This window comes from Polyodon spathula, chromosome 1 (genome assembly GCF_017654505.1).
Source record: "Polyodon spathula isolate WHYD16114869_AA chromosome 1, ASM1765450v1, whole genome shotgun sequence".
In the NCBI taxonomy this organism is placed as follows: Eukaryota; Metazoa; Chordata; class Actinopteri; order Acipenseriformes; family Polyodontidae; genus Polyodon; species Polyodon spathula.
Genome location: NC_054534.1, coordinates 67,599,087 through 67,615,595, shown reverse-complemented (window position 1 = coordinate 67,615,595; position 16,509 = coordinate 67,599,087). Strand labels below are relative to the sequence as shown.

General features: G+C 37.2%; 1 protein-coding gene across 4 annotated transcripts in view; it reads left to right on the top strand.

Moving 5' to 3' along the window:
- lrba (LPS responsive beige-like anchor protein) overlaps window positions 1-16,509 on the top strand; it is a 283,887-nt gene that overhangs the window by 135,593 nt on the left and 131,785 nt on the right. For all 4 annotated transcript variants that reach the window (XM_041260260.1, XM_041260269.1, XM_041260252.1 and 1 more), the window contains one exon: window positions 5,310-5,476. In XM_041260260.1, coding sequence (XP_041116194.1) covers window positions 5,310-5,476 — 167 coding nt within the window. The remainder of the gene's footprint in view (window positions 1-5,309; window positions 5,477-16,509) is intronic.

Below are 16,509 nucleotides of genomic sequence, written 5' to 3'. Positions count from 1 at the left end.
TTTTCACAGAACAATCGTTCTTTTGGGCCACTGTTGGTCACATACCTGAAAACACAAGACCACTAAGCTGCGTTTCCAACATTGGTAGTTTACCATTATAGCAACATACTTCCTGTATATATGCTTTTATTTGTTCCTATGCTTGTTAGAGGTACCATAGAATATTGTGGCTATTGACAAGCGATTGCTTAATATGCTGTCGTAGTCAGAAATCGGAGACAGTAATTTCACATAATTACCTCTATTTGAAGAATTGGTGTCTTCATCATGCCCTGTGAATGCAAGTTCTTGCTTGCCAACGTAAATAACAGAATCAGTGAAGTGTTTAAGAACCTCATGATTTTTTCTTACTTGCTTATTGTGATGTATTGCATCCCTACGCTTGTGTTTGTCCAGTTGAACATTTGTTTTGAGTGTTACAGTGGCTCGCAAGTGACTTTGGGAACACTGATGTTTTTGTGTTGACTTCGATAGACATCCTAGATCGCTGTAACAAGACAGTTCCAGCAGTGAAATTTTTGTATTTAACGCCATGGATATCTTAAAAGTATTAAACTTACAACAATTCACCACTCATAAAACAAACACATGGAGGGAAAATTATTAGAGGTAAAAGACTCTTTTTTATACGTGTTAATTTAACAATTTTTTTTGTTGTGACACTAACTCTAGTTGACTAATTAGTCAGACTCAGTTAGTACATTTATCCTCGTCCGGTTATATATATATATATATATATATATATATATATATATATATATATATATATATATAATATATAATAAATGTGCTACCCCGTTAATGTGGTTGTCAGGGTCCAGAATTGGAGACCGTGGTATTTGTTTTTCGCCTTTAGAACGAATTTTGGCATTTCTGTTCCTGAAATGATTTACAATGGTCATATTGTATGTGCGGTAGAAAATGAAGGAAGGAGACACACAGTTTGCTGGTACTCGAATACACTGTTTATTAGGACAATTATTCCTGGCCCCTGTCAGCCTGGGCCACACCAAAAACAACTAACATTCACACAGCCACTTGTTTGACTTGGCTGTCAGCTCTTTCCGCGTTGGTGTGGGTTTTCATGCCAATCAATCTTGGCAGAGGCAAGCTTACCGCTTCCCTGCTTACACATACACAGGGCCTGTAGACCAGTCGTGTAACAGTATAAATCCTGGGTTGTTACAATACATACAGTGTAATAGAGACTACTTTTCCTCCAGTTTAAAGTTTGCACCACTCTTATTTAAATTGCATATTTTTTTATAATAAATGTTTTAAACTGTAAATAAGTAACACAGAATCAAAGGACAGTTATACACACTTGTATTTTTTTGTAACATTAACGAATGGTTTGTTTTTACTTTTAGAAAAAAAGTGCAAGCGTGGGAGCTTTATAAGTACTGTATTCCCCCGTTTCAAATTAAATGGGTTTAAATACGGTATTGTAAAACAACAATAAAACAACGTTTCTGGGTCAGATCGCATCATGGGGAAAATGGGCACCACGATCTTAGCGTGTTATAACCCCAATCCTGAACTATAACTGGTCGCGTTATAACTGGGTAGCACTGTGTGTGTGTAATGATGATTGATTGATTGATTGATTACTCAGCCTTGTTAGGCCCAACTTTTCCATGCAGTAATTGGATTTTGATTGGATAATCCTAGAGCCAAAAGTGTCACTGAGACATAATTCCCTTGTGTCAAATTGAAAAGGACTGTAAAACAGAGGAGTCAATGCAGGTAAAGCAAACAAACTTAATGCAGTCTGTCAAAATGACTTTCAAAACTAGTCTTGAAACAGCCGCTATGCAGAACTGCCCTTGTATTAAACATGTTTTACTTTTGTAGCAGTTTAGCACTTACAGTGCAAGACCATACACTGACGTCATAATAGTTTCTAGTTATCGTAAGGGAATCAAGTCCTTTTGACTACCCCAGTTTTTATTTCAACAGTACTGATCTATTCATATAAGACCACTGAACTTTGCTGAATTGTATGACGATAGTAGACTGTGTGGGTGGACTGAGCGCAAATTAGTGCCATCTAAGCAATTGAACTTTAGACAACCAATTACTACATTTATTAGACACAAAATTAATCTGTGTTTACACTTTTGAATAAAATTACAGCAATTTTAACTGCTGAGTGAATGGACTCAACTTTTTTTTTTTTTGGTAGCTGTATTTGAATAAGAAACCTCCTGTTAGTCTACAACAGATGTTGAATGTTTTGAACTGGCTGTAAAGATCTAAAATATACTGGTATTTTATTTTACTTGTTTTTTCCTTGTAGTGAAACTCATTCATGTACAGAAAAATAATGTAATGAGTCAACTCTGTGTCTCTTAATTAATTACATAGAGAATAAAGTACAAGCTACTGTACATAATCAGATAGTAAAAAGCCACCAAGGAGTTCCGTCACAATGGACGAGGCCGCTTGATGTCACGGACCTCTGAGGTGGCTTTTTACTATTTTGGTTACGTCTGTACAGTAGCTTGTATTATATTTTGTATACTACCAGCACAAAAAGAAAAAAAGAAACACACAGATAAAATTTAACAAATCTTTTCTTATTAAAAATCACAAACTATTTTATTTATTTATTTATTTGTTTGTTTATTTATTTATTTCTTAATAATAATTAGACTCTGTCGGTTAGTATCTTGGCTTTTTCTTTTGGCTAATATCAGATTAATCAAATTTCACACTGACTTTTGAGTTGTTAAAAATGCAGTTATGCCCAAAAATGCTCTGGATGCTGTAATTCAGAGTATTGTGTGAATGGCCTTTGGGTGGCACTGCAGCAGAGACTGCTTCGTTATCGTTATTTTCTTCCTCACTATCTTTGTTGTTTTGTGAAGGATTGTTTCTATCGGTCGCAGTTCACTGATCTCTGCTAAGTGTGATCTGAGGATGGTGAGATCGGAGGTGGTTTTCCTTATAGTGTTTGGTATTTTGCTGCTGTGCTACAAAGTTTCAGACTCTGACACAACGGTAAATCGAAAGGATTAGATTTGTATTCACGCATCAAGGGTCGTAAATCACCTGGGTAATACATTTCTCAACTTCTAAAGACCATTCACACTGAATCCGATCATGCATCCAATTTTAACTTACGTCTAAGAAGAAAACGATCATGTGCATTCCCTATTTCTCCTTAACCGTTGTACGACGGTGGTGCGTCTGTTTTGGAATCGAAGTTCAGTTTGATCCGATTTGGCCTGCGTTAAAAATAACATTGACCAATGAAAAATGAGTGGGAAGACCCATGGGTTCTTGCAGTTACCTGAACAAAATGGAAAAGCTAGTTGTGTGCGCCGCCAAACAAAAATTTATTTATGGTACATCCAAAGACTGGGGGGGCATATGGAAAGACATTGCTGCGGACTTGAGCATGAACGATATGTATTATAAAAAATGAAATGTGGATTTTGTGCAGTATAGGTTATTACAAGCATATGCTTTTTTATTTCAATTGTAATGGAAGAAGTAAAGAAACATGGTGTAACCTGCGAAACCCATATCGGAGAAAGAAGCACAACAAGGCAAGAGCGGTCAGGGCTTAAGTCAGAAAAGAAGGGAAGTACTTGAAAGTGATAGAATTTCTCTATCCATTCTCTACATTTAACATTTGTTTCTGTTCAACGTTGTGTAAGAATTAAAAAAGTTGAATTTATTGTTTAAAGTACTGAAACGGTATATTTACTACAAAGCCTCAACTGCACATCAGCGCTGTGAGGTATGATATTAATGCGTCTAGTGTGCAATGGATTGACGCACTTCTTTGGATGACGGATGATAAATGACGGAACGGATCCAGTGGGCAAAGCCCTTTGTGGGGCGGGGGGGGGGCTTATTATAATGACATTTACTAATTACTCTTTTAAAAGCATTCACTAAGAGATGATTTAAGTAACATGTATGCAGATGCCTCTGCTTGTCATTTTCTGTTCCCACAACTGAAGCACCAGCATTGCTGCATGAAGGAGCGTGAAAATGCTACGCTAAGTTGGTCATATTTCTGTCTGCTGGCATACATGCATTAATAAAATAACAAAACCAACCAGTATTGTTATAAAATATATTGGTAACATATGGAGAAAACAGCATGTTAAAGCATTTCCTGCATTTAGTAAACCCCACGGATACAGATCATCGGTAACAGTTTCCAGTAAGAATGCAGATCTGTGAATGGGTTAATGTTTTAAGCTCTGCTGTTTGTATAAAACAATTTGTCAGATTTCCATTTTATCATGTTTTAAGGTCAAACTTGACTTGAATGTTCCACAAAGAGACAGAGATTGACAATTAGAAAAGAATAGCCTTCTAATGTGATTTAAACCTATGGATTTTATGTCAAATATGAGAGGTTGCTGTTCAAATTGGAGAGGAGGATCCATTATAGAGCACTTTAGAATGTTTACTGCTTACTGGTTTGCTTTTTTAGAACTGTACAACTAATGTAACAATGACATCTTATGAACCAATTAAAACTGGGCTATTGAAATTTTCTTAAAAAGCACATATGTTACAAGCATTGACTTGCATGGGTCTCCCACTGTCCCTCAGAGATTGTGGAGCTAGCCAATTGTGAATTGGTCATGTTTTTGCCTAATCTTTTTTGTTTTTCCTCTTTTTTTTTTTGGGCCACTAGCATGTGTAGTATATGCATTAAAAGCCTTTCGGTTCAGTTGTGAGGCAAGAAGATATAAAACTAGCTAGAAACAACTTGTGCAGGCAGACAATCAAAAGTCTAGCGCTTCAGACACCCATTTAGTTGGTGACTTTCACCAACAGCGTGAGTTTGTGAGATTGAGTTCTGCCAGCCTACCATCCTAACTGGCTGATGGAGTCCCGTTTGAAATAGAAAAAGTCTGATTTCAAATCCCTTTCAAGACGTTCAAGTAGCCAAGCAGACTGTCCAGCAGGGGTGTCTGTTTCAGAAATTTGGGTCCCCATCTGGAGTGATTTGTAGCCCTCTTTACAGATTTCATCTCCAGTATATATCAAGTGCTACTCACCACATTACCTTTTATAATTACATTTCAATCATGGTATATTTAAACTTACATTAATTATCAAACTTGCATTATACATATTCATAAAAGGAATGTACCTGTACATGCTAACCAGCAAACACATCTACAATATAAACATTATATAGAAGGTGTGATGCAGCCTGTAATATTTATTTCCCTTTGAGTTGCACTGAAGTGCAGATGGGAACAAAATCTTTCATCTATTGGTAAATAGTATGATTAGATTATGTTTAAAACTTACAATGTTGATTCTCTTGACAGTCTCAGAGCGCCCAGTATTCAGCAGAAAAACGAGATGAAGAGAAGATGTGTGATCATTTGATACGAGCAGCCAAATATCGGGACCATGTGACGGCAACTCAGCTGATCCAGAAAATCATCCACATCCTCACAGACAAGCATGGAGCCTGGGGGAGCTCTGCTCCAAGGTAACCAACATTTCAGAAATGCTGCTCACTGTTACAGGTAATGTTCATTGTTGAGAGATGTAGGAGATCAGGGTGAAGGAATGCCCCTACTGATTTAAGGCACCCAGATGTAGGTGTGAATGTAGGCCCTGGATTTGTGTTCCAGGTGTTGCAGTGGGACACGTGAGCCAACTCTCCTTTGGAAAGTGCTGAGAGGTGTTTTCTCCACAAAGCAAAGTCCAGTTTGTTCTGTGCTGTCTGTTATATAAGGCACGGCCCCTCCAGCAACACAGTGCCCCCTGACAGTGTGTTGGGATTTTAGTCGATTGGCAGGTCCCGGTTTAGCCCCACTAATTATTTGAAGTTGTGATTTTAAAGTCTAGCCTAAGGCAAACTGTTCTGCCTTGTTTAGAGTTTCCTATAGTAGGCCATCAAAGTACATTTGGGTTTAAGGTGGAACATAGAGAGCTCTTATCTTAACCCTTAAGTGTGTTCTCCTCTTAACTTAGAGCAGTGTAAGCACAGACACATTAGCTTTCACAAGAACTAACAATAAAACATACTGGATCAGTATGTAAACTAACATTGAGTTATGTAAAAAAAAAAGAAAAAAAAAAAGAAAAGATGAGTTTTACCAGTGCTTTAGGACAGAACCTTTTCCCTCCTCTATTGAAATATCACTAATTATCACATTTCTACAGTAGTCTGCAATAAGCAAAGACCTCTGGAGCTTACTGATGAGTGTCTTAATCTTGTTAACGGCTGTGTGAGAATTCCAAGATCAACTAATTAAAATGTTCACACATACAGAATACTGGAAACGGGATTTTGTAATGAATCTTAAGAACTTGATTAGTTCTATTACAGCAAGAAAGAGTGCTGCCAACCCAGCTCTGAAGCTGTTTGGATTACTCTTGCACCCAAAGCCATCCCTTTCTGCTTATCAGGGGGAAATATACAATTATTGAATCTGTATTTTGTTACTGATTTGTTGAAAAAAAATAACAACAAAAAATGGATGCTACTGTGGCAAAATTTCAGTCTGGTGAGGAGGGGGTGGGGGGAGAGAGTGTCTGGCAATGACACTGAAATAAGCACACAATGATGAAAGTTGGACTTGCCAGTCTATATAAAGCCTTCCAAACTTCCATTGTGTGTTGTTTGACTGGGTGTACTTTACATGAAGGGCATTTAAAATCACAGTAACCTTGCGTTCCCTTCTTATATATATCTGCTGCTTTCCAAGTGGTTTTCCCCCTTTGAAAATCAAGTTACTGTTATGTGCTTATAACCACAATCATGTTTTTTTCACTATAATTGTGGCTCAAAGCAAACTTAAACAGAATACATATTTCTTAATGAACCATACTATTTAAAATGTCTTTCTTTAAGTGTAACAGGCGTCTTTTAAGCCCCCTTTCTCTTGCTATGCTAGCTTTAATCTCAGTAAATGTATACATACTTGGGTTGTGGTATTCATTTTTTTTGTGTGTGTGTTTTTTTTTTTCGCCTGCACCCGCACAGACCCATATAATTTGCTCTGAGATCAAGCTCTAAAGCTCCAATACTTCCCCATTAATGTCATTTATTTTGTTTTGATATTGATGGCTTGCCTAATGCCATGCGATCAGCAATGCTGGCAGACAGCCTGGGATCGGCAGTGGTTTTAATAAATCACAATCAGACCTGTGCCATTACATCAATATTTTTCGTCAATTACCGAGAAGGTCAGGTGCTGCATTCGGCAATGGAGCCCCAGCATGTGGCATTTGAGAAACATCTGGTACTGCAACATAACTGCAAACGGGAGGGAGGGAGGGGAAAGAAAAAACATTGCAAATTCAATTTTGAGTCCGAATGAAATCTGCCACTGCAAAGATAGCACCAGCTTTGATTAGAGTCTTTTGTGAAGGTGTAAAATTTGCAAGCCCTCGTAGCGTTTCATAAAGACATATTCCCCAAAGTTTCCATTCAATAAAAAAGTAAAATGTTATTTTCCCAGAAGCTGATAGGAATTGTTTTCTCACAGCAGGCATCTAATATTTTGTGACATCCAGTGACCTGCCGGAATGCAATTTGTGTCTTAATATCCAGCTTACACCAGCTTCTGCCACCAGAGAGAAGAGGTGTTAGGTTTTTTTTTTCGTGCTTGCTTCCTTTCCTTTTGGCTGGATTGTTAAAAGTCCTGGGGGTTTGTCTGGCAAACAAAGAAAGTATTGTCCTCAGTGCTCTGATAAGAGCTTGCCCTTTACTGTCATTGCTTTTTTCAAATGTTGTGTGATTCGGGGAAACACGAGGGACAGGCGAGAGTACCTGTTCATCCATACATTACTGTCACTGACGCAAATGAGCAGAGTGGCATAAGTCATTTATTTTTTATTTTTGGTACAGACTATGGAGCAGCCATTGTGTTTATTTGGGTCAGAAGACAAATCATCTTTCATGTAGATGACACCTGGTAAAGTGGCTGAATGTTAGAAAGATGAGGAGAGATGATGGAGAATGCCGGGTTGAAGTCTCAGAGGACGCACTCCCCTTTTCTCATATCGTCCTTCATTGCATTCTAATAGGTTGACTAATGTACCATGGAGATTCACTCCTGGTTTTAAGATGATGTCTTTGCGCCTCGTCACAGGATGGAATTGTGTCTAGAAGTAGAGCTGTCAATGTAAAAGTGATCACGAGAGAACACAAAGTCAAAGTTCTTGCAGTCTCCCTTTTTATAATGAGATTTTAGTATTGCTTCCCCCGATCGTTTGGTAAGAGATCAGCCTAATTTTTAAATGCAACCTCCCCTTCTCTTCTAAGCAGCTCGTTTTCGGCAGCTTCAGTGTGTTCAATCTAATGGATGCCCTTAAGCTAGAGGCTTCCCAGCCTGAGGGACATTCATCTTTTTCTTTGTCACAGGCTTGCCGGAAAAATCTTTGCGATGCGGTCTCCCATTTTTCTTCAGTAAATCAAATCTTCCTTCTATCAGAAAGATGAATGCTCCGAGGTTGTGGTGTTACAAAAAAAATCAATGCAGGCAAAATTGAAACAGTATGCCTCCGTATTGATTGGCCTTGTGAAATCGAAACTAACAGCTTTGTAACTGTTCCAGTGGACAGTTAGCCAACCTGTAATGGACAAACTATCAATATTAGCATTACTATTTTGTCTTGTTGTATGTCATTTTAGAAGAAAGCAGCCTGAAAGAAAACAACTCTTGCTGGATTTTAATACTTGGTGCAAGATGCACGCATCATCCACTTTTCTTAATATATGCAAATGAAGGATAGTTAAAACAATAATCTTTATTAGGGGAGAAAAAAAAATCTAATTACTTATTAAGAGAATGCCCGTTTCTACTTAACATGTCATAAGACATCTGTAATTGTATTTTTTTTTAATTAAATATCTTGTGCTCTACATTAAACATGAACTTACAGTTTATATATTTTTCACCCAACCTGGTATAGAAATGCCTGCTTGACCTAATTGACTATAGTTTATTGTCATTTGTTTTTTGTGGACACTCATCCACCAAGTGCAGAGTTTAAGAGCCCCACTTCACATTGGTCTTCACCAACAAAACTGAAATGCATTTTATTTGATTGCACTACCAGCCTGGATCCAGTTGCCAATCCACTTTGCCACCCAGCCCCTCTAGACCGTTTAAACACAGAGTTCACACCTACCATATCAGTGTGATTAAAAAGACACTGGTAATAACTCTGCATTATGCAGAACTGTATGTCAATACATCAGTCACCCTCTAATTTATTGTATCCAGAAAAGATGTATTCTTTCACAGGGGTGTTTTCTTTTACCACCTGTAATACATCTCCAACAAGTATTGGGACAGACATCTGGAGATGTGTGGATTATTTGGTTCCTGCAAGTTGCGTTATAAGTCGAAGCGCATTTTCCCATAGGAACAATGTTATAAACCTGGGTTACGTTCCTGACTCTTCAGACAGATAATATAGTTTTACAAAAATGACCCGTTATAGTGTACTCATGCAAATATTTATTTAACTCTTTACACAGCCCGGTGACGCGCATATTACTCAGACACACACCTGGCTTGTTTAAAAGTACAGACTAGGGGCTTTCCAATGACGTGTTCATTGTGTGTGTGGTATCCCTAGCAGGAAATACGATCGCCAGATGTTAAGCCCCTCATCATGTGATAGAGTTCACAGCTTAGGTTTCGTTTTGAGTCAGTTGCTCTTATCAGTCATTGTTAACAGCAAATGCATTAAAAACAAAAAGAAGTTACATGCATAAAAAAAACAAATAAAATAAAATAAATAATTTAAAAATGCTTGACTAAGTCAGGGCGACCATGGCAAGTACTGCAGTTTGGACACCTGAAGCATGGCTCAGGTCTCGCCGTGTCGTAATGCTGTATCGATATCGTAAAGTCGAAGCAGGGTAATAATGCAAAAGAGTCGTAAGTGCCGTGCGTCGTAAGTCAAGGATTGCCTGGAGATATATATCTGTATCTATATAGATACAGTAAGGTAGTCAGATGTAGGCACAGATAATTGCATGGAAATAAGACAGTCGCGAACAGTTCATTTTTACACAAGGTTTTTATTATTTCTTTTTATCGGCTGGCATCACAGGTACCCCTGACCATCATGCATGCAATGGAAAACAAAAAGGTTTAAATAAAACAGTCCACAAAAAAAAAAATCCTGTTTCCCCAAAGCTTTGATCCAAAATGGCATTGCAATCAACTAGTTTTATTTTTTTTATTTATTTATTTTTTACATCAAAACAAATTTGGTTGACACTTTAAACCCCAGACCTTTTAGGTGTTGGTCTGGTGTCCAAATCCTCGGGCTGGTGTTGGGCTTGAGAGTTCCTGTTTCTACAAAAGCTGGCAAAGATCTTGCTGCTCCTGTTCTCCTCTCGATCTGGTATGCTTTCTCCTTCTTTCTCTCCCATGCAACCGCCTGCCTGGCACTTTTATATATCTTGTCTTGAGGAGACATTTGCTGGCTACATAGGCTACAGGTACTGGCCAATTCTGTCAATCAAAAGTAATGTTTTTCCTTAACTAATCCTACCTATCAGCACCTGTAGCTTATTGCTCAATTATCTCCCCCTGCACCTATCATTAGGTCTGTGAGCTGGCTCACAATACAAAACCCCCCTCAAAAAAACAAGGTGGCGTAAGATTATATAAGCTATCTTTTAAACTGTATCTTCTAATGCAATCACCAAAATGCTAAGCAATATTGATTGAAAATCTGTTAAAACTTATGATTTTTTTATAGCTGGTTTAGATCTAAAAACAAGTAATTAATGGCCAGTTTTTGCTCTCAGAAATGACGTGGCTACTTCTACTTTTTTAAATTGCCCTTTTGGACTTTTTTTTTTAAGCAAATTTAGAAAACAAAAGGGATTACAACTTGTCTGTGGTTGCTCTTCTGAAAAAATAGGTCCACTTTCTTATCTAAAACGCAGTCTCCCATCACAAAACTTTAGATGAATAAACACCAGGCTCTGGCATTTGAAAGGTTTCCTAATCTAAGTTACTAATGTATACAATTTGCCTTGCAATAATTCTCTAATGTTGCTACTGTTGCTTAATCATCAATGCACACTTAGACTACCAGTGGCACGTTATTATACTGCAGGCAGATTGTTTTGTGTTGTAAGAAATTGCTGTTCATATGAAAATCTCTGTACATATAAAGCCATGTGTGGCTTTATGTGGCAATGACATATACAAAATGTTTCTTTTAGTATGTAAAGTTGTAAAATAATTGTTATTGGGAGAAAAAGTGGTGGTACAAGTAAAATCAATACTCCTGTTTCAGTATTAAATGTTTTAGAATTTTTTTTTCTTTCATGGTATCACAAGCTTTCTTGCCAGCTAAACAGATTAATATGACACTGACAGTCAGTTTGCAGGTAATTCTGTTCTTCTGCTATAGAACATTTTCACTATAGAACTATTTTCACTCGTATCTATTCTGCATGCAGTAGACGTTAAATTGGATTTAGCAGGGTCATTTTTATCCCCAAAACAGTTCATAGCGTCCTTTTGAAATGTACTTGCTGTAAGTAAATGGACACTGTATCGTCTTCTGTCAGTTTTGTACAAGAATTGCACAAGGAATTCTGCAGGGCATTATGGCACACACTCTTTCTGTGAGACCAACTTCCATTCCAACAGCAAACCATGGCGGTCCTAGAATTCAGACCACTGGGTTTCTGGCTTTGTCCAGTGGCTCTTACCACTGGGCTTTTTTGTGATGGCTGCCCTCAGTTTTGCTTAGTTGTCAGTTTCCAAGGATTGGTAACTTTGAAAGCCTTGTTTTGTCAGTGTTTTGTGTACTGACTGGCTAATGTTGTACTTTTATTTATGTATTTTTAAAATTTCGTTGCTTGTGTCTGTGCCTTGGATCTAAATTTCCAGGATATTCTTAAAGGGAACATACTGATTATCTGATTTTATATATATATATATATATATATATATGTGTGTGTGTGTGTGTGTGTGTATGTATGTATGTATGTGTGTGTATATATATATAAATGGTGTGTGTGTTTAATAAATAGACGTTAAAAGCATTCACAAACTATCAAATTATTGTTGCTCACTTGGAAACCATGAAGATCTTGGGCTATATGGCCACTTTTATTACTTATCCTGGACGTGCTTTTGAACCAAACTGAGAAGGGCACTGAAATGAAAGAAAGCTAGGTGGATGTGGATGCAAACCAGTTTCAAACACGAACATCTAGGTGATGATTTTCATTTTTAAATTTGATGCCACCACTTTAAATTTCCTCAATAGACATGTAACAATTGACCAAGAACTGACCACATTGATACATTAACTCTCTAGCTGCTTGAAACAATTCAGTGCAGAACATTTTTTTTTTAGTATTGGTACATACTTTCTGATTACATGTTCACAATTATATGGTCACACTTATAGCTGAATTAGAGAATGGCGTCTGTTACTGGTGAATGACAATACAGTTATATACAGCCATATTCAGACTCGGAGTGGTACAGCAGTCCTTAGACATACCAGACTTTAATTATAGGTGGGTAACAGTGTTTCACTTTCCCATTTATGAGACAAGGACACTCAATTTAATTAGCATCTCTTCATGCATTGAATCCCCTCAAGGGGTAACTCCTTTGGTGTTTAGCAGCAGGGTTCTTTGTAACCAGCCTCTACTGATGGAAGTTCATATTAATAGCTTACTTTATCATTGAGTCAAGGGTCATGACTTTGCCCACAAAACCCTCAACACAACACCGCCATCATCACCTACTGACTGCTGCCATGCTTTTTGGTGTAATGATTCCTATATCTGGTGGCTGAAGTTCCAAAACTTTAAGTCAGAGAGCACTTAAACAAAAAAACAAAGAAAACTAAACCAAACAAAACCCCATGAAGAGCTTGAAACACACTTATTGCAGTGAAACCTAATGTTGAGTACCAGAACATATCATTCTTTTCTGTCTGAGACCTTGCTTGTTATTGGGTTTCTTCTTCCTGTGTCGCAAATATAATGAGGATGCTATATATAAGAAGTTACATGCCATGCTAATAAGCAGACTTGGATGTAGTAAAAACGTGATTTCTTCCGTGTACATTATACTGTAATCTGACATGCTTTTACTCCCCACCCCAACTGAACTCTCTACTGGCATATTTAAAATAATTGGAGAATGAACCATTATTCTACTTACATTTTTAATAAACATATGAACTGTGGGGAAGGGGATACGAACACTTGAAATATCTTTCTTTTTTCAGCCATTAGCAATGCCTATTTCAAGTACTCTGATTTTAAACAATTTTAGAAGAAAATCTTTCTGGCATTTATAACATGTCTCTTAAACAAAGAGCGACATCTGAAAAAGGATGTTATTTAATCCTTAGGGAGCATGTTAAGTTTGACAGGAATGCATTACCTAATTTATCTGAGAGAGTGCCTTCATACAGTACAGGGGGTTACAGCATTTCATAAACTTGTTTAATGAAAACATTTACCTTTAGAAATATAAACAATACAGTTGCTAAGATTGCAAGGAATACCAACAAAGTGTCAAACTGGGGAAAATTAAAGAGTACTTAGCAGCTGAAGCTTGCCATATGGTGCTGTAATTTTATATTGCTTTAAATCTTCTAATTTCAAGGATTCCACAGAACTGTAATGGTTAGATTAGCATTTCTTTTGCTGGGTGCATCTGCTATAAAGTGTTACCATCTTTTTATAGAGAATCATTAAAAAGTTTTATTTATTTTTTCAAATATTTCCTATTAAATTGGGAAAATTTTTTGTAAAGGGAAGACCCTTTTAAAGTAGGAAATATATGTGGCTATTCATCCTTTTATATATATATATATATATATATATATATAGTTTTTGTCATGCTTTATGATTTCTCAAGCTGTGGATAATTCTTATCAGTTATTAATTCAATCTTTGTTTTTTAAAGTAAAAAGAGGATACTTGCATCTGAACCCCATTGCATTGTTAAATGCACAGCTTTTATGTTACAGGTCAGGATTTATATGTTTAAGATGCCATTAACCAAGCATGGCCTTGCCAGAGTAAGGTCATGATGGGGTCTTGATCAATATCTGAGTGAAAAAGCTATTTTTGGAAGTTTTTAGGAGTTCAATTGTTTTTTTTTTGAGGACACAATATCTAGGCAGTATCGATTGTCAGGGTCCAGTAGTTAGTCAAAGGCTATCTCCTTTGACTTACCCCTTCGTGTTGTGTCATCCTCCCTTCTGTGATAGATTGTTACAATCTCAGCCATTGTAATTACACACTGGTCGAGCAGTTATTTCTTCAATTTCACAACTTACCAAAAATCTCCTTTATCTTTTGGAATACAGCACTTTCTTCTGCAGTGAAAGCAGAGAAGGGTACCAAAAATACACTGTCTTGAGTGGAGGTGGGGATTCCGAAGCAGGAGACCCCATTCACACTTGCGTTTTAAGGCAGCCAAGCCTTTTTTTTTCTCATGTGAACACTCCAAAAAAGAAAAGGCAGCCCAGGGCCGGTCTAGGGTTGGGCCGTCGTTTCGATGTGGCCCAGGGCCTGCAATCTGGGACCTGGGCAGGCCCTACATATATATGAACACAAAGCAGACTTAGGGCCACCTTTTCGTATCACATGACCAATTTGATTTTGTAGTGCAGTAGCAGGAATAACAAGGGAAAACACAGATTTTCTATGATGTCAGAGATTGTTTTGTTTGATAATAAGCAAATTAGTACACGTACCAAATAGAAACATTAACGCAGGCAACTTTTCAGTGCTGAATGAGGCTTCAGTTTACTTTAGGCAGTATCCAGAGCTGTTCAAAGATGTCAAAAACAATAACAATCACCCCTAAAGATTGGCTCAACGAGTTTGGCAAGGGTGAATTTCACGTCGATGATAATGTGTTCTTTTGTACTTCATGCAGCAACGCTGTAGGTTACACTCCTAGGCAGACCATTGTAGAACACATGGGACGCGCTAAACATAAATTGAATGAAAGGAAACATTTTATATATATATATATATATAAAATAAGTAACAGGGAACAATTTGTAATGTAAAATAATAAAGAAGTTCGTTTTATTGATTAATGGCACTGGTAAGCTTGTAACTTGCATAAAATTTGAGTGTAACAATGTATTTTCACTAATATTTCAATGCCTGTTATTGTGATTATTATTGTTAATGTTATTCAGCTGGCAATAGAGAGATCAGCAGTTTATTTTGATTAGATTAGATTAAGGCACTTCCCTTAATGAGAGTTTCGTTATAGCCGTGTGTTCGGTAATCTTCCAAAAGAAGGGGTAATACTAATGTTCAGTCTTTACTGGTAATGGTTAGGGAAGAAACATGTGTATTGTAAAAATGATTCCAGGTGTAACCAGTTATTGAATAATTCATTAGTTATTCTGTAATGCCGTGTCTTTCCTTAGGAGGGAGCAGTAGTACTATTAGGTGGTCGGTCGTCTTTCCTTAGGAGGGAGCAGTAGTACTATTAGGTGGTCGGTCGTGAGAATGTTGTGAGTTTATTAGGTGGTCAGTCTTGAGTGTCATGTGTACAACCTGTTAGTCATTTGCAATCTGAGTGAAGTATCCATTACAAAAATAAATATTTATAAATACTGTGTGTGCACACACACCGCTATATATATATATATATATATATATATATATATATATATATATATATATATATATATATATATATATATATATATATATATATATATATACAATTGCTACTGTGCTGCATTGAAAAAAATATATATTAATAAGAAACATCTACTACAAATAATGCATTTTCCCGGTAACTTCCATTCTGATTGCAGGCTGTTGTTCCATTAAAAATAAATTAATTAATTAGCCAAATATATTTAAGAAAAATAAAAAACTGAAATATCTTGCTTGCATAAGTATTCAACCCCTAAACCCCTAATATTTGGTAGAGCCACCTTTTGCTGCAATAACAGCTTTAAGTCTTTTTGGGTAAGTATGTACCAGCTTTGCACACAGTGTCGGAGTGATTTTGGCCCATTCTTCTTGGCAGATTTGCTCTAGGTTGTTCAGGTTGGTTGGACGACGCTTGTGGACCACAATTTTCAAATAGTGCCACAGATTCTCAATGGGATTGAGGTCAGGACTTTGACTGGACCACTGTAGGACATTCACCTTTTTGTTCTTGAGCCACTCCAATGTTGCTTTGGCCTTGTGCTTGGGATCATTGTCCTGCTGAAAGGTGAATTTTTTCCCAAGCTTCAGTTTTTTAGCAGATTCTCTTGTAGTATTTTCCTGTATTTTGCTCCGTCCATTCTTCCTTCAATTGTAACAAGATACCCAGTCCCTGCTGATGAGAAGCATCCCCACAGCATGATGCTGCCACCACCATACTTCACTGTAGGGATGGTGTGTCTTGAGGCATGGGCAGTGTTAGGTTTGCGCCACACATAGCGCTTTGAGTTTTGGCCAAAAAGCTGCATCTTGGTCTCATCTGACCACAAAACCTTTTCCCACATCGCAGCTGGGTCACTCTCATGCTT